This window comes from Peromyscus leucopus, chromosome 1 (genome assembly GCF_004664715.2).
Source record: "Peromyscus leucopus breed LL Stock chromosome 1, UCI_PerLeu_2.1, whole genome shotgun sequence".
NCBI classification, from domain to species: domain Eukaryota; kingdom Metazoa; phylum Chordata; class Mammalia; order Rodentia; family Cricetidae; genus Peromyscus; species Peromyscus leucopus.
In genome coordinates, this window is record NC_051063.1 from 186,169,407 (window position 1) to 186,195,544 (window position 26,138).

Genomic DNA, 26,138 nt, shown 5'->3' on the forward strand with positions numbered 1-26,138 from the left:
CACTGTATCATTATAAAGAAATGTTGTTAGCTTAGTTGGTAATTTGGGGAGATGTAAATCCAGTACTAAGCAACCTGACCTGCTTATCTCTGATGTAGATGTTGTATCCTGTGGTACAGAATGCTAGAGGACCTAAAAGAAAATGCCCAGGGAAAGAAAGGAAAGACTGCATTGTGGACATTGAATTGTGTACTCATATATTCCAGTAGGAATTCATCATGGTCTAAGGGAGATAAAGTAGAAATGTAGGAGGTGGTGGTCACATGTATATCAATTTTTTTATTTGGTATGATATTAAAGATCTCTCGAGGACAGAGAGGCTCATGATGCACAATGTGGTATGTGGCAACATATACTAAAGGAAAATATCACCTGGGACTGAGGAAAAGCAGAAGATATACAGAGGTGAGAACCCAAATCTCACTGGTGGGACTAGATGCTCCCCCATATCATGGCCTTAAAAAAAATAAATGACAATTCTTCAAAAGTCCACAAAAATTAGAGGGCAGGAGTCTTACTGTGGTGGTAGAAGAGCTCTACACCCCAACATTTGAGATTTTTCCCCACCTAAATCACATTAGCTTGCTGGATCTGTTATCATAAGTGATTTACAAAATTAAGCACTGACCTTTCTTGTGAAAAACACCTAAGATCCTGAAGTTTATTTCCAAGACTTAGTCACCAGACCAGGTATATTATAGTCTCTCCTCTTCACTTCTAGGATGAATTCAGGGTCCTTCTCTGGGTGTGACTAGCCTCAAGCAGTAAAATCCCAAGATTGTGGGGATTAAGCCAGACATGATGATCCAGATGAGGTTCTCCATTGTGTGATCCTGGGGGGATGTGAGCCTGGAGATTGTTGACAAACAGGTCAGGACCAACTAAACCCGGCAAAAGATAACTGGATTTCCATTCTGAGCAGTGCCCTCCTCTGTATAGAATTTGACCTTCTGTTTTGATGCCCTAAGCAGAATTACTCTTTTCTCAGGCATAAGTTTCCTCAGTCAATTATCATGGTTTACCTTTGAGCTCACAAAGGTCTGGATCACCTCACCTGATCTGGATGGGGACAATGGAGTACGACAACAGGTAAGGAGATGAACTTTGAAAGGTAAAGCATATGCAAGAATACCCAGGGTTTGAGGTCACAGCAGTCATGGAGGATTCTGCCTCATGTTATGGAACTTGAGACTTGATTTTGATGCATGTATGGAAGGGCTGCACCTTCCTTGAACAGAAAGAAAGTGTTCGCTGACACTGATGATTGACACAGCAGGGTCACATTCTCTCTTAAGGACACAGTAGTCCCAGGATGCGCTGGGAGATTAGGTGTGAGGGGATGTCCTAAAGAGAAGACAAATGAGAGTGAAGTACAACAGTCCTGTTCTGAGCCCTGTTTCAGAACTAGTCTCTATATTTTAACAGACAGCCCCTTGTCCATTCTCTTGTGCCTAGACCTGTTATCCCTGAGAGGCTCATCATCATTTGGATGATGAATCCCTTGTCTTCCCCTATCTGAACTTGGCCAGAATTGGTCCACACTAAGTGACTACATTCCTCACCTGTGAACAGGATTTCCAGAGTGTCACTTGGGGCTGACCACACAGAGGATAAGGTGTGTGCACTAAGGCATTGATACTGACCATCAGTGGAAAAATTCACAGAGCCTAAGATGAAGTTGGCATGGAAATATTCAGCATGAGGCTGATGGAAAGAGACCGGGGGACATCACTTTCGCCCTCCTTGGACAAAGCATATTTGTTATAACTCATCTCAGAGGAACACTGGAGAGTTAGGTATTCTTCACGGGCCAGGACAGATCCTTTGTAGGGTCATCACTGAGGGCTTTCTTGAGATTCCTAGAAGGAGAAAGACAGGAAGTCCTCTAGCTAACCTTTGCAATTCATTCAATATACCATCCTGCTCTGACATTTCCATGTCTATTCGTACCCTGGGCCTTAGCAGACAAGAGCTCGCTTCAGTTATCATGTCCACAAACCCTCCTTGGGTTTCTACAGGGTATATGAGAAAGTGTTTCTGATGTCTAACTGTTGAATGTATGAACAGTCTCACCCTAGACATGTATCTCAAAAGGGTTTACTGGACTCTGACAACATATGTGGGGCATCACTACAGTATCCATAACATCTGAAGGGCCAACTCCTGCTGATGCCACAGACATGTCAGGAAACAGAGCCTGGGACTGTTCGCTGTGTATGGTCTGTGCCTTTTGGGACCTGGAGAACTGAGAATATACACCAGTGAAAATGAAACCACTGTAGCATTTTGATGAGACACACTGCGATAGTCACATTACTACCTGATGTCACCACAGGGCTGTGATAGGCTGACAAATTAGGTTTGCCATGGTAGACACCTGGGAGAGGAGCAGTCAGCCTGTTAAATAAAATACAGCCCAAACTGTATCCAGCAGATGGACTCTGGAAGTATACTTATGGAAGAATACTTCCTGAGGAATGAGGCAAAGGTTGTGACACTTCTTGTCCTCTCACCTGTCATCAGCAGCTCCAGTGTGTCACTGTGCTCTGACCAACCAGCAGATTGGTAAGAGTAACAGTGATATTTCCTTCATGATTTTTTTCTATAGATCCTATGGAGAACATGGCCCTATTAGGAATATCTTTGGAATTTGATGGTTCCCCGCTATGCCCAGGTTTAGTGAGGACACCCCCAAGAATATAGACAGCTGGTTCCCCAGAACTCCCCCTCAGACAGAAGCTGTCAGACCCAGGAAGTTGCAGGCATCCCCACTATCAGCTCACACCTATTGTTTTTATATGATCTGTTCAGGACAGGACTGTGGTCTCCACCATGGATGTCCAATCAGGGACAGCTAGGAAGACAGTCACCCATTAGCACTGGTTTTCTGAGACCCAGATTCAGGCCTGCAAGAGAGTTAACTTTGAGTGTTTGCACTGAAACATGAGCAGGCTCTCTACTTCCAAATGTCTTCTAAGGTGCTGAGACTTCCTGAGGACCCAAGGCATGGTTGTGATTGGATTCACTCTCAGACTATAATTCTCCCTACCAGTCTTTACATCTCCCCAAGATACAGCACAGATACCAGAAATGTTGTCATGGTATCTTCCAGTTACCACAAGTTTGCAGATAGTTGTTCTCCTTGCCAAATGGACAGACACAAAGTATATGGATTATGTAGGGTAGCTTCTCCTTCATGTCGTGAGTATGAATTAATAGCAGCCCTTCGGAAAGAGGAACGGTTCTTCCCAGGCACCTGACTCTTCTTTTCCCAGTGCTGTGATGGGTTGGGCTACAGAATATGTGGCTTCTGTCTCTTGGTGGTTTCTTGGTTTCTATTTTTGTCTCTTAGACCGAAACTCTTGAATTTCATTCAAATGTCAGACTCCTCCTGCTCCCTCAACTTCCTGTGGCCTGAGATTACAAATATAAATCTAATGTGGTCTCTTTTTTCAGAACATCTCCATTGTAACCATCTACATATGTCTGGATGTTCCCAATCTCCTAGAACCAGGACTTAACGGGGAATAAACCTAATGATTTCATGAGCCAACATTATCTCTAAGGGATTCAGGTGTGCTCTTTTTCTCTCAAGATTTCTTCTTGGATCTCCTTCATTCCTTCAGCCAAACTAAACTCATGGCCTGTTTCCTACCCTGCCCTGGACAAGCTTTAGTGGCATGTGAACTTTTCCTGAGGATACAATAACAAAGCCAACTCACCCCAGATGATACACAAGTGACAGAAACTAAGACAAGACTACACACAAATCTAGCTGATGAACCAATGAGATATTTAGGGTTCCTATGAATCATATGTTCAATCTTTTTTGGTTTTGGTATTTTGCTTTGCGTTGGGAGTTTTAGTTGGTATGGTTTATGTCTGTGTCATACAGGGTCTCACTATATACCTCTTGGTGTCTTGGAACTTACTACATACACCAGGAGATATCAACCAACCATTACCACCTCACAACTGTTGAGAACAGTGTGGTCCTCTATGACAAGCAATATTGGAAATGTATCAGTGGTTATATCCCTGGAAAAAAGCTTGGCACTGTAACATTTACTTGTCTATAGTGCTGATGGGTGAGGAGTGGCAACCATAGGGCAACTTGAGTCCTCAGAGTCCAACCTGCCTGAAGCATCCATAGGCTGTCTGATGTCAAGCAGCTCAGGTAGGTGAAAGACACCTACAGGGCAGCCTGGGACCTCATGGTGCAGCCTGCCTGAGGAACCTAATGCTCTCCCAGGACCCTATTGTTCAGGAGGACCAAAGAACCCCATAGATCACCCTGGGTCCTCATGGTGCCAATATGATGATGAGCAAGTATATGGTGGTAAAATGTGAGAGGAAGAGAGGAGGAGTGGTTCATGTGCTGTGGTGAGAGGCTGTTCTGAAGAAGTGAGAGCAGGGAGGAGTGGGCAGATGCTTCTATCAGGGCTATGCTGATCTGGATAACATGTGCTGCCACCCAGGCCATGTTGACATCCAAGCCTGGAAGCACGTCTACCTTCAACTGTGTTCCTAATACAGTTGAGGTCGGTGTTGTTCATGACCCACAGCAACAGCAAAGGCCACACAATTGCCCATGGACTAGGTGAACTCTTGTGCCCATTTTGGTGTTCAAGGTGATGCTGCCACTGGGGCCATGGTGTCCTCTGCATCAGGGCTGCTGATGAGAACATTGTCTGGGTGTGTAGCCTTACCATAGCCAGGGTCTGTGTTGATGTCCATGGCTACTGATACCATTCAAGGCAATACTGATGTTAGGGGTCTGGTCTGCCACATGGGGTGATGTTGGTGTCTGAGGGGCACATTAAAAACAGGGGCAATGTTGATCTGAGTAGCCTGTGCTACCACCTAGGGCCATGGTGATATCCGAGCCTGGGCTGCTGCTAAGGATCATGTCTTGTCTGTGGACCTATCACAGTTGATGTCTGTGTTGTTCAAGGCCCGTGGTGCCACCAAAGACCAAAAGGATGCCCAGGGTCTAGGCCACATCCTATGACCATGTTGGTGTCAAAGGGACTTGCTTCTGATGGGGCCAAGGTGTCACCTGGGCCAGGGCTGTTGCTGAGGACCCTGTCTAGGTCTGTGGTCCTACTGCAGCCAAAGTCTGTGTTGATATCTGTGGCTGCTGACACAATCAAAAGCAGTGCTGATGCCTGGGGTCAGTGCCACCAGCAGTGGCCATGATTGATTCCTAGGGCCTTGCTGCCATTGGGATCATGCCAGGGCAAGTGGAGTGTACAGCCACGTGGGAGCAGGCCTTGGCTGCTGTTGTGGATCACGTCTGGTCTGGGGCCAAACAGCAGCCAGGATCTGTGGCGCTGCTCACAGCTTGTGTTGCCCCAGTGGGTCATAGGAACCAGGTGTTTTGAAATCCAATGCCATGCTGAGCCAGCTCTGTCCCTCCCTGACCCTGCCAAGGTTGGCCCTCCCTCTTGATGGACTGAGGATATCTGCCACTGTATCCCCATGGGAGGGCAGACTCTAGCATTCAGGAGAAATTACCCCAACACTCACCACAGGCATGGCAGACCTGGCCCTAGTGGTATTGGCCAAGGTGTGCTGGCTCTGCCCCAATGTCCCAAACCAACCAGCTCTTCTACCACTCAGACACACATTCTGGCCCCACCCTTACAGCTGTCCCATCCACTTTCTGAAGTGCATGAGGTGCTGGACCTGCCGAATGATCATCACAGGATCTGTATAACTCAGGCCTCAAAAAAGCTGTCCAAGAGATGTTTCTATGGTGGCCCAGTGATGAAGGTGGACCAGGAACCAGAGGCTGAAACCAGACTCATTGCAATGAATATACTGTGGGTGGGCTGATTGGACAAAAGGGGTGTACTGCATGACAGACCACATCTCCTGATGCCACTAGGATAAATGAAGAGGTTTTGGAAAGATAGAGGAGTGAGTTGGCTGTTATGTTTGTTTTTAATTTATTTGGAAGACCCTACTGCAGGAGTTGAGGATAGATATTGAGGGACTGGGAGATGAACAAAATTGGGGTGCATGATGAGAATCTTCCAAAGAATTGAAAAAATAATTATGTTTTAAAATAAATAAGTATATTATCAGAAACCTCACAAAGTGTGTGTGATGTATACTGACTGGATTGAGAGTGCAATGTTTTGGGGGCATCATTGTATTTTGTCATTCTTTTAATTCTGCAATTGGAAATGAACTCACTATTTTCTGTTGTTGTTGTTGTTGGGTTGAGACAAATTCCTTCTTCATAATAACAACAACCTCCAACAAAAAATGTGCACATAAAGCACAATGAAGATTATAGTGGTTTATAATAAAGGAAAATATCACATGGGACTGAGGAAAATTAGAACATATAAAGAGATGAAGACCCAAAACTCACTGGTGGGACGTTATGTTCCCCACATTATAGAATGAAAAGAAAGGATGGAAAAATCTTCAAACCCACAGCAAGGTAGAATGGAAGACCTTTAATGTGGTGGTAGAATAGCCAGCTGCCCCAATATTCAGGATTTTTCTGCACCCAAAATAATTTCCTGGATCATTTCTCACAACTGATGCCCAATATTAAACATGGAATCTTCTGGTAAATAACACCAGAGATTCTCAAATTTATTTCCCAGACTTGGTCACCAGGCACGGACTATGGCTGTCTCTCTTCTTCACTTCTAGGATGCATTCAGGGACCTTCTCTGGCTGTGGCAAGCCTCAAACAGTACAATTCCAAGAACTATGAGGATCAAGCCAGCTATGAGCATCCGGATGAGGTTCTCCACTGTGTGATCCTGGGACTGTGAGGCTGGAGATCGTGAACAGAGATGTCAGGACCAACCAAAGCCACCATAAGATGACTGAATTTTCACTCTGACAGCTCACTCCCCTGTCTAGTTCCATGTCCTAAGCAGAATTCTGGTTCCATGCCATAAGCAGAATTTTCCTTCTTAATCTGTCATGGCTCCTGACATGTTTTGTGGTTGGCTTATGGTCTCAGGCATCCCTGAGAAAAAAAGATTTCCTGGGTGTGTGCAGTGCTCTAGGGAAGTGATTCTTTTTGTCAAGTTTCATCTTTTATATTCTATAGATTCATATTATTCTAATCATATAACATCATGAAAATGTGGGAAGAACTCTTTCTCTGCAGTAGCAGCTTCCTCCTGTTCTTTGACTTGATTTCTTCAGCCTGACTATGCTCTGAGTTCAGAACTGCTGGACAAGGCTCTTCTTTGAAACAGAGTTTATCTGATTACAGAGAGCTCAGATGGAAAAATGTCATTTCTGCCTTCACAGTAGAGGAGCTTTCCTGTGCTCCCAGCCCAGTCTGCAGTATAGAAGCCAGGAAGATAATACCCCCAGGAAAATAACCTGCACTGACTCAAGAGCTGAGAATCCGACATCTAGCCACAAAGTCTTATTCTCAGGGTCCCCTGAATATCATCAGGTGGTCAAAATAGTGACAGTCTGGGCTTCTCTTCCTGCACCACCCCACAAGGTTGCCATGATGCTTCTGTCCTAAATCATTAAAGAATAGGCCAGTATTAAGAAAGTAAATATTTATTTTTTAATTAAATAATACTTGTATCCATATTGCAGTGGTTATATGGTCTCTAGAAGAGAAACCATTACTGCAATGTTCCTAACCAAATATAATTTCTAACTTCATTCTAAATGCTTATCCTTATACCCACAGGTAAGTGTAGCTCTCACCCCTCATCTGAAAAGCTTATTTCACAAGAGATGTGGGAAATCATAGAGATAAACAACTATCCAGAGAGTTACAGGCCTCTGACCACACATGAGGGTTATTTATATAGTATCTGTAACATCTGAAGGGCTCATTCTTGCTGGATGTCACAAAGGTCTTCAAAACTGATAAAAAGGGAATATGTGGAGAAGGTGTTCCCAGTCCAGACACACACTTTTTTGTTTTTCAAAACAGGGTTTCTCTGGGCAGCTCTTGTTGTCCTAGAATTCACTTTGTAGACCAGTTTGGCCTTGAACTCAGAGATTCACCTGTCTCTGCCTCCCAAGAGCTGGGATTAAAGGCTTGTGCTACCACTGCCTGTCCAAAATGGATACTTTTAAAACACAAATATTATACCTAAGATTTAAGAAACATTAAGGAACTCATACATCTGGCTCTTAAAATACATTCCATATCCCCTCCTGCTCTGAAAGTGCCAACACCTCTCATACTCTGGGCCTTCAGCAATTATGGTTTTGAACCCTCCTTGAGGTAGAAGGGCTTATGACAAAGGATTTCTGGTGGCAGTTGAGTGAATGATGAGACGTCCTCACCTGAGAAATGTAGCTCCAGTGGGTCACTGGCCTCTGACCACACATGTGAGGTATTTGTATAGTATCCATAACATCTGAAGGGACCACTCTTGCTGGATGTCATGGAGATCTCAGGAAACAGAGCTAAGGACTGTCCGGTATGTATGAGCTGTGCTTTTTGGGACCTAGAGAACTTCAGATCTTCCCCAGTCAAAATGAATGTATCATATCCTTTGGAAGAGACACACTGAAGGGTTACATTCCCAACTGAGGTCACCACAGGGCAGGGAAAAGCTGACAGAGTAGGTTTGCCATGGTGGACACCTAGAAAAAGAGGACAGAGTCTGTTAAATGATACATTGTCTGCAGCAGCTGGGCTATGACTGAAAATGTTTAGAGATGTATTTCCTGAGGGAAAATGTAGAGGGCACAATGTACTCATGCTCACAAATAATATGGGAGAAATCATAAATGGTACTCATGTAGTGGGTCTGCTCAATAGAGGAGATAAATACCTGTTTTCTAGAAAGAAAGCTAGGAATGGATGTTGTTAATACCCAGGTGACCTTTTCATCTGTAGGTCCAAACCTCACCTGAATCCCTCATGATGTTTATCACAGACTCTCCTCCTTGACCTTTATCATTGGCAGTCATTAATAAAGCTCATCCTTTGGGGAGATGTCACATATACTTTTTAGCCTGCTGACATTGGCATTACCTCAGTCAGAGACAACACCAGAACAAAGGCCCTTAAGATACAAAATCAATCTTCATGTTCAAATGTACTTTGAGTTGAGTTTTGATGTAATTATGCCTGGTTGTTCAAAGGGTTTTGATTACACCAGTAATCTTTTTTTTGCAGAATTGTTCCGTGTTTAAATTTACTTGCAATAAGTGACCTGGATTCAGACTTTTAAGAGTGTGAACTGGCAATGTCTATGTCAGCCTGATGTGAATTTTTCTTATTACTTCATGTGGGTCATTTCCCTGCAAACAGCTTTCAGGGTCCCCCACAGGAAAAGGTGAGGACTGTGAACCTTTGTGTCCACTCACCTGTCACCACCAGCTCCAGGGCGTCACTGCGCTGTGTCCACCCAGCAGAGGTATAACAGTAACAGTAATATCGTCCTGCATTGTGTTCTCTCATGAATGGGATGAAAAACTTGGCCTTGTGATCATGCACTGGTGCAGTTAATCTGTTCCAGGGTGGTGAGCTTCCTTCTTTATACAGGATATACATTTGGGTGTCCTTACTTCCCTCACACCAGATTGTCACAGGATACCCTGAGGTGATCACAGAGCCTGGCTCAGTCGAGATGGTGGAATTCTGGAGGGTCCCTGAAAAGAGTTAAGTCAGAGAGATGAGGGATTTTAACAGTTATACAGTGATTGTGAAACTCTGACTTGAACCTTGAATAACAGAAGGACACATGGATCCATCTGGAGATCCATATCGTTGCTGACCCTTCCATGTTCTATTATCAAAACACCTCTCATTGGTTTCTGTATCTTGACTCCCACAGTCTGCATCTGTATCTGTGGGCTAATCCACCTGTCCTTCCCTGTGCTCACCTTACATTAGTGTCTCCTGGGGAAACCTGTTTCAGGTTCAGTGTCATTCATCAGAGAGACTGAGGCTTAGACTTAAGACTTAGAGACTGAGAGAAAGGTGTATCCTTAATTAAAATGAACCAGTTGCATCTCTGATTTGAGATACATGAGAGGATCACAGAGCCTTCTAATATTACAACAGTGTTTGGCAGTGTAAACAGGGTGGTTTATTTTAGACACCTAGGAGAGATACATATGAAATATTAAATGGGTTCACACAGTCTGGATTGTTCCCCAGACCTGACTTACACATGGGGATATAGTCAGAGCACACTTTTATCATAACAGTCACATCTGGGGATCCACATGACTCCAGAGTATTCAAACACTTTTTATCCACCAGCTCCATGGTGTCCTGCATTCTGACAGGCCAGCAAAGTTGTGAGAGTAGCAGTGATTTCAGCCTGCAGTGTTATCACAGAAGGGATGGTTAATTTTGTCTAATTCTTGTGATTCTTTTGGGTCTTTCTGCCTAGGGATTCTAGTCTTCTCTCTTTGTGTAGCACATATGTTTGGGTTCTTGAGGTCCCCTCACAACAAATGGTTATAGGACTCTCTGGTGTGATCACAGAGCCAGACTTAGCTGGGAATATGAAGGGTCCCAGAAAAGAAGTAGAAAGAAAGGAGGTGCATCTGTTAGTAGAATTGCACAGAGAAGGTCACCATTGCAAGGAACATACGCTGATCTGCAAAACTAGAAGGACACATAAAGACCACTGTAGCCAAAGTTTTCCTGTGTCCTGTCCAGCCAATAGTCAGGTTAAATCTCTCCTTCCATAGCCCGGCCTCTCAGTCAATCACCTCACATCAGGTCCTTTCCTGGGATCCTGGGTCACTTGAAAGGTCCATCAAAGGAAAGTTCTGTACTTCCTTACCTGAGACCAGAAGCTCTAATTCAGGACTGGGAACTGACCACATCTGGGGGTTGCTGGAGTAATACCCATAGCATGTGAACCTCCACCTCTGGTTGGGGGTCACAGGACCCACTGTGAACAGGGCTCCAAACAGCTCAGGGTGTATATTCTGTGAGGACAAAGCCGGGGAGAACTTCTCATCCTCTTTCATCAGAATGAACCTGTCATATGGATGATGTGACACACATTGAAGGGTCACATTTCCTCCTCCAATCACCACTGGGCTGGGAATGGCTGACAGGGTGACACTGCTCTGGTGAACTCCTAAGAAAGAAGAGGGCAAGAAACACACATGAATTTGTAGTGTGTATAAACAGACCTTCAGATGAACTCAACATAACGACAGTTCCCAAATCCACTTCCTGACAAATATCTGACCACAGACAAAGGCCTCTATTGATTAATTTCAATAATGTTTGCCGTATCCTCATGTGCCCATATGACCCAAATAAGAAGGATGTTCCCTCTTCATACATTTAAAAATGACACCCTGCTGTGAACATACTCCTTTCTCATGGAAAATGCTGGGCTTGTAGAGGGGTCCTCTCACCTGTCACCACAAGATCCAAGTAGTCACTGTGTTCTAATACACCATTGGGGCTCTTATATTCACACCTATATTGGCCTCCATTGTTCCATTCAATTGATGAGATAGAGAATTTGGCCAAGTTCTCAGTTTCTATAAGGGTTGTTGGTACCAAGCAATCCTGACTTCCTTCTTTGCAGAGACGGTATTCCTTAGCCTCTAAGGGCCCTTGACAGAAGAATGTAACTTGGTTTCCAGTGGTTATCACGTTTCTTGGAACTGCTCTGAGTATAGGTTTAGAGAAGACCCCTGCAAGAAAAATGACAATTGGTTCCCCAAACTCCCTCTCAGCTATGAGCTCTCAGAACCAGGACATTCTCAGGCATCCCCAGCATCAGCCCACACTTGTTGTTCTCAATCTGCTCTGTTCAGGAGTTATCTGTGATCCCCATAAACGATGTTCAATCTGGGACAACTGTGAAGACACTCACCTGCCAACGATGGCATCCAGAGGACCAGATGATTCAGTGCTGCAAAAGAGATACTTGTTTTTGCACTGAAATATCTGAAGGCATCCACTTCCCAGCCATTTAAGCTACTGTGCCTTCCTGATGGCACAAGGCATGGCTGTGGGGTGGATTCCTGCTCAGATGAGAATTATCCCTCCCTATCTGGGTATCTCACCTACACACAGCATGGCTGAGAGAAACGTTGTCATGGCATCTTCCAATTGCCACAACTTTCCAGATAGTTGGTCCCTTTGCCAAATGAAAAGAATCAAAGTGTATGGACTATGAAGGCTGTCTTCTCATTGGTGTCATGAAGATGTAATAAGAGCAGCCCTTGAGGAAGACGAACTCCTCTTCCCAGACATATGATGCTTCTTTCTCCAGTGCTGTGGTGGGTTGGGCTACAGAATATGGGCTTCTTCCTCTTTCTGGTCCTTCAGTTTTTGTGTTGATTTCTGAGACAGAATCTCTTGAATCTCATGCAGTTTTCAGTCTTCTTCCTCTTATCCCTCAGCTTCATGTGGACTGGGATTACAACCCCAAATCTCGTTGTGGTTTCAACTTGCAGAACATGTCCATGTAAAACATCCACTTCTGCCTGAATGTTCCCAGTGACCTAGGACCAAGACATAACATAAAATGTACCTGGAGACATTGTGCTGCAACCCCCTCACTTGAGGGTTCACACAGCTGGTTGGTCTTTTTCTCTCAGAGCTTCTTCCTGGTTCTCCTTGACCATCTTGACCATTTCCTTTACCATCTTCACCAGCCAGACCAAACATATTGATGGTTTCCTATTTAGACTTAGAGATCCTTTGTAAAAGTTGTGTGAACTTTACCTGGGGAAACATGAGCAATGACTACTCATCCCAACTGTGACAAAAGAGGCAAGAGTCCACATAACTCTAACTGGTTAATAAATAAGTTATATTAGGGTTCCTTAGAAGCATGTTGTCAAATGTCTTTGTTTTTGTGTTTTGTTTCTGTTTGTGTGTTGAGAAAGGATCCTACAATGTACTTCTGACTGTTCCAAAACTGATTGTGTAGACCAGACAGGAGCCAACAATCAGTTTCAACTCCAAACTGTTGATGCCAATGTGCTCCTCTATGCTAAGCAATATTTGAAACTTTTCAGTGGTTATATCTCTGAAAAAAAGCTTTGCCTGAAACTTTAACAGCTGCTAGTTCTGAGAGAAGAGGAATAGCCTCAGAACCCTCTACATTGTGAAAGAATACTGCTGTGTGTAATCAGAGCTACAGACACTTCAACAAGGCCAAAGGTCATGTCATGCCTGGGAAGCAGTGATTCACAACAAGGGAAGATACAGGTTGATGCTCCTGGGAGGATATAACAGAAGGGCCACACTGAGCACCTGATCTATGAGTTCTTCTAGATGAACACAGAGGAAATTATCAGGCTTTCTTGAGCTTTCTATTGTTGTGATGAAATGCTATGACCAAAAGGCAAATTGGGAAGGATATTGTTTATTTGGCTTACACTTCAGCATTGCTGTTCATCACTACAGAAAGTCAGGACAGGAACTCAACCAGGGCAAGATCCTGGAGGCAGGAGCTGATGTGTAAGTCATGAAATCTACTGCTTATAGGCTTGCTATCTCTGGCATGCTCAGCCATGCTTCTTTTTTTATTTATTTTTTATTTTACAACACCATTCAGTTCCACATAATAGCCACAGATTCCCATGCTCTCCACCCCCCTTCCCCTCCCCCCAGCCCAAACCCATTCCCACCTCCTCCAGATCAGGGTCTCCCCCTAGGACCAGGATCCACCTGATAGACTCAGTCCAGGCAGGTCCAGTCCCCCCTCCCAGACTGAGCCAAGCGTCCCCGCATAAGTCCCAGGATTCAAACAGCTAACTCATGCAACGAGCCCAGGACCTGTCAGCTATGCTTCTTATAGAACCCAGGACCACCAGCCTGGGGATGTAACCATGCACCATGGTGTGCTTCCCCTCTGATCACTAATTGAGAAAATGCCTTGCAGCTGAATCTCATAGATGTATCTCCTCAGCTGAGGCTCGTTCATCTGATGTCTCTAACTTGTGTCAAGTTGACATCAAAAAACCAGCCAGTACACCTGACTGCTTATGAAGTATACCCACAAACACATCACTATTAAGCCACATCCTTTCCTTACTTGCTCATCACCAACATCTTAAATAACTTAAAAATCTCCTCAGCTATTGGTTCGTAGTTCATGTGTTTCCCTTAGTTTGACTATTTGTCTCTGTGCTTTTTCCAACCTTGATCTCAACAATTCTCGCTCATACAATTTCTCCTCTTTCTGGCCAATAGGACTCCTGGATTTCCACCTGGGGCTTGGCAGTGGATCTTTGCATCTGCTTCCCTCAGTCATTGGATGAGATTTCTCTCACGACATTTAGGGTGTTTGGCCATCCTATCATCAGAGTAGGAGAGTTCGGGCTTTATCTCACCCACTGCCAGTCGTCTATTGTGGAGGTATCTTTGTGGATTTCTGGGGGCCTCTCTAGCACTTTGCTTCTTCCTATTCTCATGTGGTCTTCATTTATTCTCATGGTCTCTTATTCCTTGTTCTTCCTCTCTGTTCTTGATCCAGCTGGGATCTCCTGGTCCCCTAAGCTATCTTTCCCCCGAAACTTGCCCTTCATTACCCCCACTAACATCCAGGTTCTTCATGTAGATCTCATCCATTTCTCTGTCATTGGGTGATCCCTGTGTCTTTCTTAGGGTCCTGTTTTTTTAGGTAGCCTCCCCTGGATTTGTGAGTAGCAGTCTAGTCATCTTTGTTTTACATTAAGTATCATCCAATGAGTGAGTACATACCATGTTTGTCTTTCTGAGTCTGGGTTACCTAACTCAGGATGTTTTTTTTTTTTCTAGATCCATCCATTTGCCTGCAAACCTCATGATGTCATTGTTTTTCTCTGCTAAGTAGCACACCATTGTGTATATGTATCATGTTTAATTTATCCATTCTTCAGTTGAAGGGTCTCCAATAGCTGAGGAGCCCCCAGCTGGATCTGGCCCTCTGGATAAGTGAGACAGTTGATTAACTTGAAGTGTTTGGGGGCCCCCCAGGCAGAGGAACCGGGACCTGTCCTTAGTGCATGAGCTGACTGTTTGGAACCTGTGGCTTATACAGGGACACTTTGCTCAGCCTGGGAGGAGTGGACTGGACCTGCCTTGACTGAATCTACCAGGTTGAGCTGAATCCCCATGGGAGTTTTTGCCCTGGAGGAGATGAAAATGGGGGGTGTCCTGGGGGGGATGGTGGGGTGTGGAGTGGGAGAGGGAGGACAGGGGAATTCATAGCTGATATGTAAAATTAAATTAAATTTAAAACAAATAAAATAAAATTTGTTATGGATCCTGAAAAAATAACTTTTAAAATCTCACAGTCTTTGCAAATTCAAAACTAAATTTAAGTCCCTTTAAAAAAATTCTCGTAAAATCCAAAGTCTTTAAAATGCAAAGTCTCTCAAATATGGACTCTAATAAAATAACTTCAACAGGGAAGAATCCGAACACAGTCATGATCAAATCAAAGCAAAATGAAAATTGCATCCCTCCAATATCTGGGATCCATTCACATTGATCTGTAATTCTCCAATGGACTGGGGTCACTTCTCTGGCTCTGACCTCTGCAATAAACACAGCTCACTTTCTCAGATCTGCCAGGCTCCTCTCCACAGTTACTATTGGTCTTAGTGTTTATCCTGTTATACTGGCATCTCTAAGCCACAAGGTTCCTCTGCTGCAACTGGGCTTCACCTTTACCAATATCCTCTCATAGACACTCCTCTTGGTGCCAAGGTTCAAATTCTTGGCAAGACCACTTTAGCCCTGAGCTTTCAACTGCCAGTGAGGGTGCAACTTCACCAATGGCCTCTCCTTTCCTCTCATAATGTCAATCCTCTGCTGATCTCCATGACCACTTCATGCCTTCAAAACCAGAATCACCTGTGTGATTCATACACATTATCAAGTCAGGCTAACTCACTATGTCCAACCTTGGCTGCCTCTAGAACACAGTTTCTCTGTGATCTCAGAAATACTTTCAGGCTGATTTCACCTCAGTAATGCTGGTCTCTTCTTAATCTCTGCTAATATCTTAGCTCCAGCTGACCAGCTTCTATTTCCCCAGTTTCATAAAGGTTTTACTTCAGTAATTCTGGTATCTCGTTAATCACTATTGATTCTTCAGCTCTAGCTGACCCCAACCACAGTATTGCCTTAGTAACTCTTGTATCGTGTTAATCACCAATGATTCTTCAGAACAGGCTAACCAGAACCACAGGATTGCTTTAGTAGTTCTGGTATCTTGTTAATCACAGTTGATTTTTCAGCCCCAGCTAAACAGAACCACATGTTCTTAATTCAAAAATAGAAAATGGCCCTCATATTATCTTAAAAATTCCCTCTGATATTTTACAAGCCCAAAGCCCTCCATTTTCTGCACTTCTCTCAATATTCTTATCTTCCAAATTTCGACATGACATCCTACGGAGGTCTCTCAACCCTCAATGGCTCTTCTAGTACAAAGTTACAATGTGCTTCCACAATCCCCCCAAAAACATGGTCAGGTCTGTCACAGCAATGCCCCACTACACAGGCACTAATTTGTGTTAGCTTGGGTTTCTATTGCTGTGACAAACACCATGACCAACAGGCAAGTTGGGGAGGAATGGGTTCATTTGGCTTACTCTTCAGAATTGCTGTTCAATGCTAAAGGAAGTTGGGAAAGGTACTCAAACAGGAAAGCTTTCTGGAGGCAGGAGCTGATGCAGAGCCCATGGAAGGGTGCTGCTTACTGGCTTGGTACCCATGGCCTGCTCAGCCCAACTTCTTATGGACTCCAGAAGCATCAGACCAGTAAAGGCACCACATACCATGGGCAGGGCCTTCCCCCTTGATAACTAATTGATTAAATGACTTACAGTTGAATTTCATGAAGGCATTCCCACAACTGAGGTTGCTTCCTCTGATGCCTTTAATTTGTGTCAAGTTGACACACACAAAACCATCCAGAACACAGGTAATTTGGGGAGATGTACATCCAGTACTAAGCAACCTGACCTTTTCATCCTCTGATGTGGATATTGTTTGCTTTGTTACAGAATGCTAGACGACCTGAAAGGAAATGCCCAGGGAAAGAAGGAAAGACTGCACTGTGGACATTGAATTGTGTACTAATATATTCCAGTAGAAATTCATCATGGTCTAAGGGAGATAAAGCAGTAATGTAGGAGGGTGGTAGTCACATGTATATAATTTTTTTAAATTTAGGTATGATGTTAAAGATCTCTCTAGGATAGAGAGACTCATGATGCACAATGTGGTGTGTGATGACATGTAGTAAAGGAAAATATCACATGAGACTGAGGAAAAGCAAAAGATATACATAGATAAGGACCTAAATCTCACTGGTGGGACTAGATGTTCCCCCATATCACGGCCTTAAAATAAATGAATCACAAATCTTCATAGGTCCACAAAAAGTGGAGGGTAAGAGTTGGAGTGTAGTGGTAGAAGAGTTCTTCACCCCAACACCTAAAACATATTAGCATGCTAGATCTTTTCTCACAAGTGATTTAAAAAATTAAGCAGTGAACTTTCTTGTAAAAAAAAAAACCTAAGATCCTCAAGTTTATTTCCAAGACTTAGGCTGTTGGAGACTGACTCTGGACAGCTGTGTCTTGAACCTTGTGTTACCTGCCAGGATTTATCAAGCCTCGTGTAAATAAGAGGCTTTTAGTCTAACCTAGGAATGTAGGATTAAATAAACCTCTTTAAATCAGCTAGCTGCAGGGGCCTGGGACCAAAGCGACCTCCTGCTGACCCTCCTTAGGAATTTTCTTTGTCCTCTCCTCACTCCTGCTCCCCCTCCCTACCTGAAGCCCTGTTTATAAGCTCTAACACCAGTCAATAAAGTGAGACCTTGACACAACTCAGACTGACTCTGTCTTTCTTCACGCGCTTGGTCTCCTTTCCCTCTCGCCCCCCATTGATTCACAGGTGGTCCCTCCTGGAGACCCTCGAATAACCTGGCCTGCTGGATGGGTCATTAGGCAACAGACAAGGTATATTATAGTCTCTCCTCTTCACTTCTAGGATGAATTCAGGGTCCTTCTCTGGCTGTGACAAGCCACAAACAGCAAAATCCCAAGACTGTGGGAATTGAGCCAGGCATGCTGATCCAGATGAGGTTCTTCATTGTGTGATCCTGGAGATTGTTGACAAGTAGGTCAGGACCAACCGAAGGCAGCATAAAGTAACTGGATTTCCACTCTGAGCCATGCCCTCCTGTGTACAGAAATTGACCTTCAGTTTTGATGCCCTAAGCAGAATTTACTCTTTTACGAGCATGAGGTTCCCAGGTCAATTATCATGGTTTACCTTCTGAGCTCACAAAGGTCTGAATCACCTCACCTGAGATTATGATCTGGATGGGGACACTGGAGTAGTAAAACAGGTAAGGAGATGGACTTTGAGAGGTAAAGCATATGTAAGAACCCCCAAGGACTGAGGTCACAGCAATCATGGAGGATTCTGCCTCATATTGTGGAACTTGACATGCTGATATTTGATGCATGTGTGGATGGGTTGCACCTTCCTTGATCTGAAAGAAAGGCTTTGCTGGGACTGATGATTGACACAGCAGGGTTACATTCTCTCAATAGAACCCAGTTGTCCCAGGATGCACTGGGAGATTAGGTATGAGGGGGATGTCCTACAAACAAGACAAACGAGAGTGAAGGACTACAGTCATTTTCTGAGGCCTTGTTTCAGACCCTAGTCTCTATTTTAACAGACAGCCCCTTTTCCATGCTCTTGTCCTGAGACCTATTATTCCCTGAGATGCTCATCATCATTTTGATGATGAAACCCAAGTCTCCTCCCAACTGAACTTGTGTCAGAACTGGTCCATACTAAGTGACTACATTCCTCACCTGTGATCGGGATGTCTAGAGTGTGACTTGGGGCTGACCACACAGAGGATAAGTTGTGTTCCCCAAAGCATTGATACCGACCACAGGTGGAGAAATTCACAGAGCCTAAGATGAAGTTGGCATGGAAATATTCATATGGACATAGACCTGGGGGACATCATTTTTACCCTCTTTGGACAGAGCAAATCTGTTATAACTCATCTCAGAGGAACACTGGAGGGTTAGGTATTCTTCAAGGGCTAGGACAGAGCCTTTGTAGGGTCATCAGGGAGGGCTTTCTTGAAAGCCAGGACAGAGGAAAGACAGGAAGTCATTCAGCTGGCTCTTGCAATACATTTCATATGCAATCCTTTTCTGACAGCTCCATGGCCTTTCATACCCTGGGCCTTAGCAGAAAAGAGCTTACTCCAGCCATCCTGTCCACATACCCTCATTGAGGGTTCTGCAAGGCATATGAGAAAGTGTTTCTGGTGTCAAACACCTCACCTGAGACATGTATCTCAAAGGGTTACTTGACTCTGACAACATATGTTGGGTATTACTATACTATCCACAACATCTGCAGGGACAACTCTTGCTGGATGCCTTATAGATGTCAGGAAACAGAGAATGGGGCTGTTCACTGTGCATGATCTGTGCTTTTTGAGACCTGGAAAACTTCGGATGTGCATTCAAAATAAACACACTGTAGAGACACATTGGAGAATCAAATTCCCACATGATATAAACACAGGGCTGTGGTTGCATGACAGAGTAGGTTTGCAAAGCTAGACACCTAGAAGAGAAGCAGGCAGCCTGTTAAATAAAATAAAGCTCAAAGTGTGTCCAGCAGATGGGCTCTGTCAGTGTTCTTATGGAAGAATATTTCCTGATGAAAGAGGCAAATGTTGTGACACTTAATGTCCTCTCACCTGTCATCAGCAGCTCCAGTGTGTCACTGTGCTCTGGCCATTCAGCAGATTTGGAAGACTAACAGTGATATTTCCCTGCATGATGTTTTTCTATGGATGCTATGGAGAACATGGCCCTGGTAGCAATATCTTTTGGAGTTTGACTGTCCCCCCTAACTGCAGGTTTATAGAGGACAATGGCAAGAATATTGACAGCTGGTTCCCCAGAACTACCCCTCAGATAGAAGCTTTTAGATCAAGGAAATTTCAGGCATCCACAGTATCAGTTCATATCTGCTCTTCTCTATATGATCTGTATAGGAGGGGACTGTGGCCTCCACCATGGATGTCCAATCAGGGACAGCTGGGAAGATACTTATCCACTAGCATTGGGTTCCTGAGACCCAGATTCATCCCACAAGAGAGTTAACTTTGTATGTTTGCACTGAGGCATGAGCAGGCTCTCCACTTCCAAATGTCTTCTAAGCTGCTGAGAATTTTTGAGGGCCCAAGGCATGGTTGTGAGGTAGATTCACTCTCAGACTAGAATTCTCCCTGCCAGTCTTTGCATCTCAACAAGATACAGCACAGATACCAGAAAGGTTGTCATGGCATCTTCCAGTTTCCACAAGTTTGCAGATAGTTGTTGTCCTTGCCAAATGGACAGCCACAAAGTTAATGGATTATGTAGGGTAGCTTCTCCTTCATGTCATGAGTATGAATTAATACCAGCCCCTCGGAAGGAGGAACTGCTCTTCCCAGGCACCTGACTCTTCTTTTCCCAGTGCTGTGATGGGTTGGGCTACAGAATATGTGGCTTCTGTCTCTTGGTGGTTCCTTGGTTTCTATTTTTGTCTCTTAGACCGAAACTCGTGAATTTCATGCAAATTTCAGACTCTTCCTGCTCCCTCAGCTTCCTGTGGCCTGAGATTACAAATATAAATCTGAAGTGGTCTCTTCTTTCAGAACATCTCCATTGTAACCATCTACATATTCCTGGATGTTCCCAATCTCTTGAACCAGGACTTAATAGGAAATAAGCCCAGTGACTTCCTGAGCCAACATAATTTCTAAGGGATTCAGGTCTGGTCTTTTTCTCTCAAAATTTCTTCTTGGATCTCCTTCATTCCTTAAGCCAAACTGAACTCATGGCCTGTTTCCTACCCTGCCCTGGACAAGCTTTAGTGACATGTGAACTTGTCCTGAGGATACAAGAACTATGTCTACTCACCCCAGATGAGACACAAGTGACAGAAACAAAGACAAGACTCTACACAAATCTAGCTGGTGAACCAATGCGATATATTAGGGTTCCTACGAATCATATGTTCCATCTTTTTTGGTTTTGGTGTTTTGTTTTGCTTTGGGGTTTTTAGTTGGTTTGGTTTATTTCTGTTTCATAGAGGATCTCACTATATACCTCTCAGTGTCCTGGAACTCACTATGTACCCTAGTTGATATCAATCAACCAGTCCCACCTCACAACTATTGTGAACAGTGTAGTCCTCTACGATAAGCAATATTGGAAATGTATCAGTGGTTATATCCCTGGAAAAAGGTTTGCACTATAACTTTTAGTTGTCTATAGTTCTGATGGGTGAGGAGTGGCAACCATAGGGCAACCTGTGTCCTCAAAGTCCAGCCTGTCTAAAGCATCCACAGAGATGCCATGTTGCTCAGGTGGGCTACTGACACACTTGGCAGTCTAGGTCCTCAGAGCCCAGCCTGCCTGAAGCATCAATAGGCTGTCTGATGTCAAACAGCTCAGGTAGATGAAAGACACCTACAGGGAAGCCTGGGACTTCATGGTCCAGCCTGCCTGAGGAACCTAATGCTCTCCCAGGACCATGTGGGTCAGGAGGTCCAAAGAACCCCACAGGACACCCTGGGTTGTCATGGTGAAACTATGATGATGAGCAAGTATATGGTGGTAAAGTGTGAGAGAAAGAGAGGCGGAGAGGTTCATGTGCTGTGGTGAGAGGCAGTTCTAAAGACGTGAGAGCTGGGAGGAATGGGCAGATGCTTCTACCAGGGCTATGCTAATCTGGATAAATTGTACTGCCACCCAGGCCTGGATGACATCCAAGCCAGGAACCATGTCTGGGTCTGTGGTCCTGTCACAGTTGGGGTCAGTGTTGTCCATGACCCACAGTGCAAGCAAAAGACACACAAATGCCCAGGGCCTAGGCAACCTCTTGTGGCCATTTTGGTGTTCAAGGCCATGCTACCACTGGGGCCATGGTGTCCTCTGCACCAGGGCTGCTGGTGAGAAACATGTCTGGGTCTGTAGCCTTTCCACAGCCATGGTATGCATTGATGTTCATAGTTCCTGATACCATTCAAGGCAATGCCAATGTTAGGGGTCTGGGATGCCACATGGGGCCATGTTGTTGTCTAAAGGGCACACTTCCATAGGGAACATGTTGATCTAAGTAGCCTGTGCTACCACCTAGGGCCATGGTGACATCTGAGCCTAGGCTGCTGCTAAGGACCATGTCTGTGTCTGTGGTCCTATCACAGTTGAGGTCTGTGTTGTCCATGGCCTGTGGTGCCACCAAAGGCCAAAAGGATGCCCAGGGTCTAGACCACATCCTATGACCATGTTGGTGTCAAAGGGACTTGCTTCTGATGGGGCCAAGTTGTCACCTGGGCCAGGTCTGTTGCTGAGGACCCTGTCTAGGTCTGTGGTCCTACTGCAGCCAAAGTCTGTGTTCATATCTGTGGCTGCTGACACAATCAAAAGCAGTGCTGATGCCTGGGGTCAGTGCCACCAGCAGTGGCCATGATTGATTCCTAGGGCCTTGCTGCCATTGGGATCATTTCAGTGCAAGTGGAGTGTACAGCCACATGGGAGCAGGCCTTGGCTGCTGCTGTGGATCAGGAATGGGTCTGAGACCCAAGAGCAGCCAGGATCTGTGGTGCTGCTCACAGCTTGTGTTGCCACAGTGGTTCATAGGAACCAAGCATTTTGAAATCCAATGCCATGTTGACCAGCTCTGTCCCTCCCTGACACTGCCATAGATGGCCCTTCCTGTTGATGGACTCTGGAGATCTGGCACTGTCTCCCCATGGGATAGCTGACTCTAGCATTTAGGAGGAATTTCCCCAACACTCACCACAGGCATAGCAGACCTGACCCTAGTGGTATTGGCCAATGTGTGCTGACTCTGCCCCTTGTTTAAGCGTGTGGCCCCAATGTCCCAAACCAAACAGATTATCTACCACTTAGACCCACATTCTGGGCCCACCCTAACAGCTGTTCCATCCACGACTTTCTGAACTGCATGAAGGGCCTGGACCTGCCGAATGTTCACCACAGGATCTCCATAACTCAGGGCATAAACAGGCTGTCCAAGAGAAGCTTCTATGATGGTCCAGTGATGAAGGTGGACCAGAACCAGAGGCTGAAATCAGACTCATTGCAATGAACATATTGTGGGTGGGCTGATTGGACAAAAGAGTTGTACTGCATGACACACCACAGCTCCTAATGCCACTCAGATAAATGAAGAGGTGTTGGAAAGATGGAGGAGTGAGGTGGGTGTTATGCTTGTTTTTAATTTATTTGGGAGAGCCTATTGCAGGTATCGAGGGTGGATATGTAGGGACTGGGAAATGAGCGGAATTGGGGTGCATGATGAGAATCTTCTAAAGAATCGAAAAACAATTATGTTTTAAGATAAATAAGTAAATTACCAGAAACCTCACAAAGTGTTTGTGATGTATACTGACTGGATTGAGAGTGCAATGTTTTGGGGGCATCATTGTATTTTCTCATTCTTTTAATTCTGTAATTGGAAATGAACTCACTATTTTCTGTTGCTGTTGGGTTGAGACAAATTTCATCTTCATAATAACAACAACCCTCAACAAAAAATATTGTGCACATAAAGCACAATGGAGATTTTAGTGGTTTATATTAAAGTAAAATATCACATGGGATTGAGGAAAATTAGAATATATAAAGAGGTGAGGACCCAAAACTCATTGGTGGGAAATATGTTCCCCACATTATAGAATGAAAAGAAAGGAAGGAAAAATCTTCAAATCCACAGCAAGGTAGAATGGAAGACCTTTAATGTGGTGGTAGAGGAGCCAGCTGCCCCAATATTCAGGATTTTTCTGCACCCAAAATAAATTTATTTCCTGGATTCTTTCTCACAACTGATGCCCAATATTAAACATGGAATCTTCTGGGAATAACACCAGAGATCCTCAAATTTATTTCCCAGACTTGGTCACGAGGCAAAGACTATGGCTGTCTCTCTTCTTCACTTCTAGGATGCATTCAAAGAACTTCTCTGGCTGTGGCAAGCCTCAAACAGCACAATCCCAAGAATTATGAGGATCAAGCCAGCCATGCCCATCCTGATGAGGTTCTCCACTGTGTGATCCTGGGACTGCGAGGCTGGAGATCGTGAACAGAGAGGTCAGGACCAACCAAAGCCACCATAAGATGACTGATTTTTTACTCTGACAAATCCCTCCCCTGTCTAGTTCCATGTCCTAAGCAGAATTCTGGTTCCATGCCATAAGCAGAATTTTCCTTCTTAATCTGTCATGGCTTCTGACATGTTTTGTGGTTGGCTTATGGTCTCAGGCATCCCTGAGAAAAAAAGATTTCCTGGGTGTGTGCAGTGCTCAAGGGAAGTGATTCTTTTTGTCAAGTTTCATCTTTTATATTCTATAGATTCACATTATTCTAATCATATAACATCATGAAAATGTGGGAAGAACTCTTTCTCTGCAGTAGCAGCTTCCTCCTGTTCTTTGACTTGATTTCTTCAGCCTGACTATGCTCTGAGTTCAGAACCGCTGGTCAAGGCTCTTCTTTGAAACAGAGTTTATCTGATTACAGAGAGCTCAGATGGAAAAATGTCATTTCTGCCTTCACAGTAGAGGAGCTTTCCTGTGCAACCAGCCCAGTCTGCAGTATAGAAGCCAGGAAGATAATACCCCCAGGAAAATAACCTGCACTGACTCAGGGGCTGAGAACCCGACATCTAGCCACATAATCTTATTCTCAGGATCCCCTGAATATCATCAGGTGGTCAAAATAGTGAGAGTCTGGGCTTCTCTTCCTGCACCACCCCACAAGGTTGCCATGGTGCTTCTGTCCTAAATCATTAAAGAATAGGCCAGTATTAAGCAATTAAATATTTATTTTTTAATTAAATAATACTTGTATCCATATTGCAGTGGCTATATGGTCTCTAGAAGAGAAACCATTACTGCAATGTTCCTAATGAAATATAATTTGTAACTTCATTCTAAATGCTTATACTTATACCTACAGGTAAGTGTAGCTCTCAACCCTCATCTAAAAAGCTTATTTCACAAGAGATGTGGGAAATCATAGAGATCAACAACTATCCAGAGAGTTACAGGCCTCTGACCACACATTTGGGTTATTTATATATTATCTGTAACATTTGAAGGGCTCATTCTTGCTGGATCACAAAAGTCTTCAAAACTGGTCAAAATGGGAATAAGTGGAGAAGGTGTTCCCAGTCCAGAAACACACTTTTTTTTGTTTTTCAAGACAGGGTTTCTCTGGGCAGCTCTTGCTGTCCTAGAATTCACTTTGTAGACCAGTTTGGCCTTGAACTCAGAGATTCACCTGTCTCTGCCTGCCAAGAGCTGGGATTAAAGGCATGTGCCACCACTGCCTGTCCAAAATGGATACTTTTAAAACACAAATATTATACCTAAGATTTAAGAAACATTAAGGAACTCATACATCTGCCTCTTAAAATACATTCCATATCCCCTCCTGCTCTGAAAGTGCCAAGACCTCTCATACTCTGGGCCTTCAGCACTTATGGTTTTGAACTCTCCTTTGCTGTGGGCCGCAGGAATATATCATAAGAACTCAGCTGGTTATGGCAAATTCACTACCTGGAGGAATCAGGGAATTCCTCCAGAGGAAGCCAAATCCCAAGGAGTTTTTGGTGTTACTTGGCTTGTTATATATCAGCTGTCTTCTGTTATGAAAATCATGTGTGCCTTCATAGTTTTTCCAATTGACTTTCCCCTAAGAAGGACTAACAGTGTAGACTGATCACTCTCTGGACACACACATTCCAGGATTTTGGAGAACTGCCTCAGGAAAGGCTTTCTCTGGAATCAGATTATCTATTTCCCTTGGCCACTTTCAAGGACTACAGGAAACACCACCCAGGTGGGCACCCACTGTTAGTCCCAGGTGGACTAACAATGGTAACAGCCCATGTACAAGTCTCCTGACTTTCGGTAAATTCCACAAGGGGACTCTGCCTAGGAGAGGTGGACGTTAATAGCTTTACACAATTTAGCTCGGACCCTCCCTTTATATACCGAGACTTCCAGGGCACGGAGAGTAGAGAGAAGAGAATGGAAGAACTAGATGGGTAAGAACTTGAGAGGAACAAACTGAGATGGGGAAGAAGTAGATTGAAGGGCTACAGGAGAGTACTAGAAACG

The 26,138-nt window shown here is 44.3% G+C and overlaps 2 protein-coding genes across 2 annotated transcripts in view; both read right to left on the bottom strand.

Moving 5' to 3' along the window:
- Positions 1–26,138, bottom strand: part of LOC114686725 (leukocyte immunoglobulin-like receptor subfamily A member 5) — a 305,493-nt gene that overhangs the window by 159,772 nt on the left and 119,583 nt on the right. The window lies entirely within an intron of this gene.
- On the bottom strand, positions 6,455–12,227 carry LOC114689302 (leukocyte immunoglobulin-like receptor subfamily A member 5). The gene is made up of 7 exons (XM_037202194.1): positions 12,010–12,227; positions 11,817–11,855; positions 11,350–11,634; positions 10,761–11,063; positions 9,328–9,612; positions 8,296–8,598; positions 6,455–6,799 (listed from the first exon to the last, which is right to left on the bottom strand). Exons 1-7 carry the CDS (start codon positions 12,041–12,043, stop codon positions 6,669–6,671), a joined length of 1,380 nt encoding a protein of 459 aa, XP_037058089.1. The 5' UTR covers positions 12,044–12,227; the 3' UTR covers positions 6,455–6,668.

Coding starts and splice junctions, on each gene's coding strand:
- LOC114689302 (XM_037202194.1), bottom strand. CDS start 12,043: ATGACAACGTTTCTCTCAGCCATGCTGTGTGTAG. Junction 11,856..12,009: donor CTCAGCCATGCTGTGTGTAG/GTGAGATACCCA, acceptor TCTCTTTTGCAG/CACTGAATCATCTGGTCCTC. Junction 11,064..11,349: donor CTTGGATCTTGTGGTGACAG/GTGAGAGGACCC, acceptor CTTCTTTCTTAG/GAGTTCACCAGAGCAGTGTC.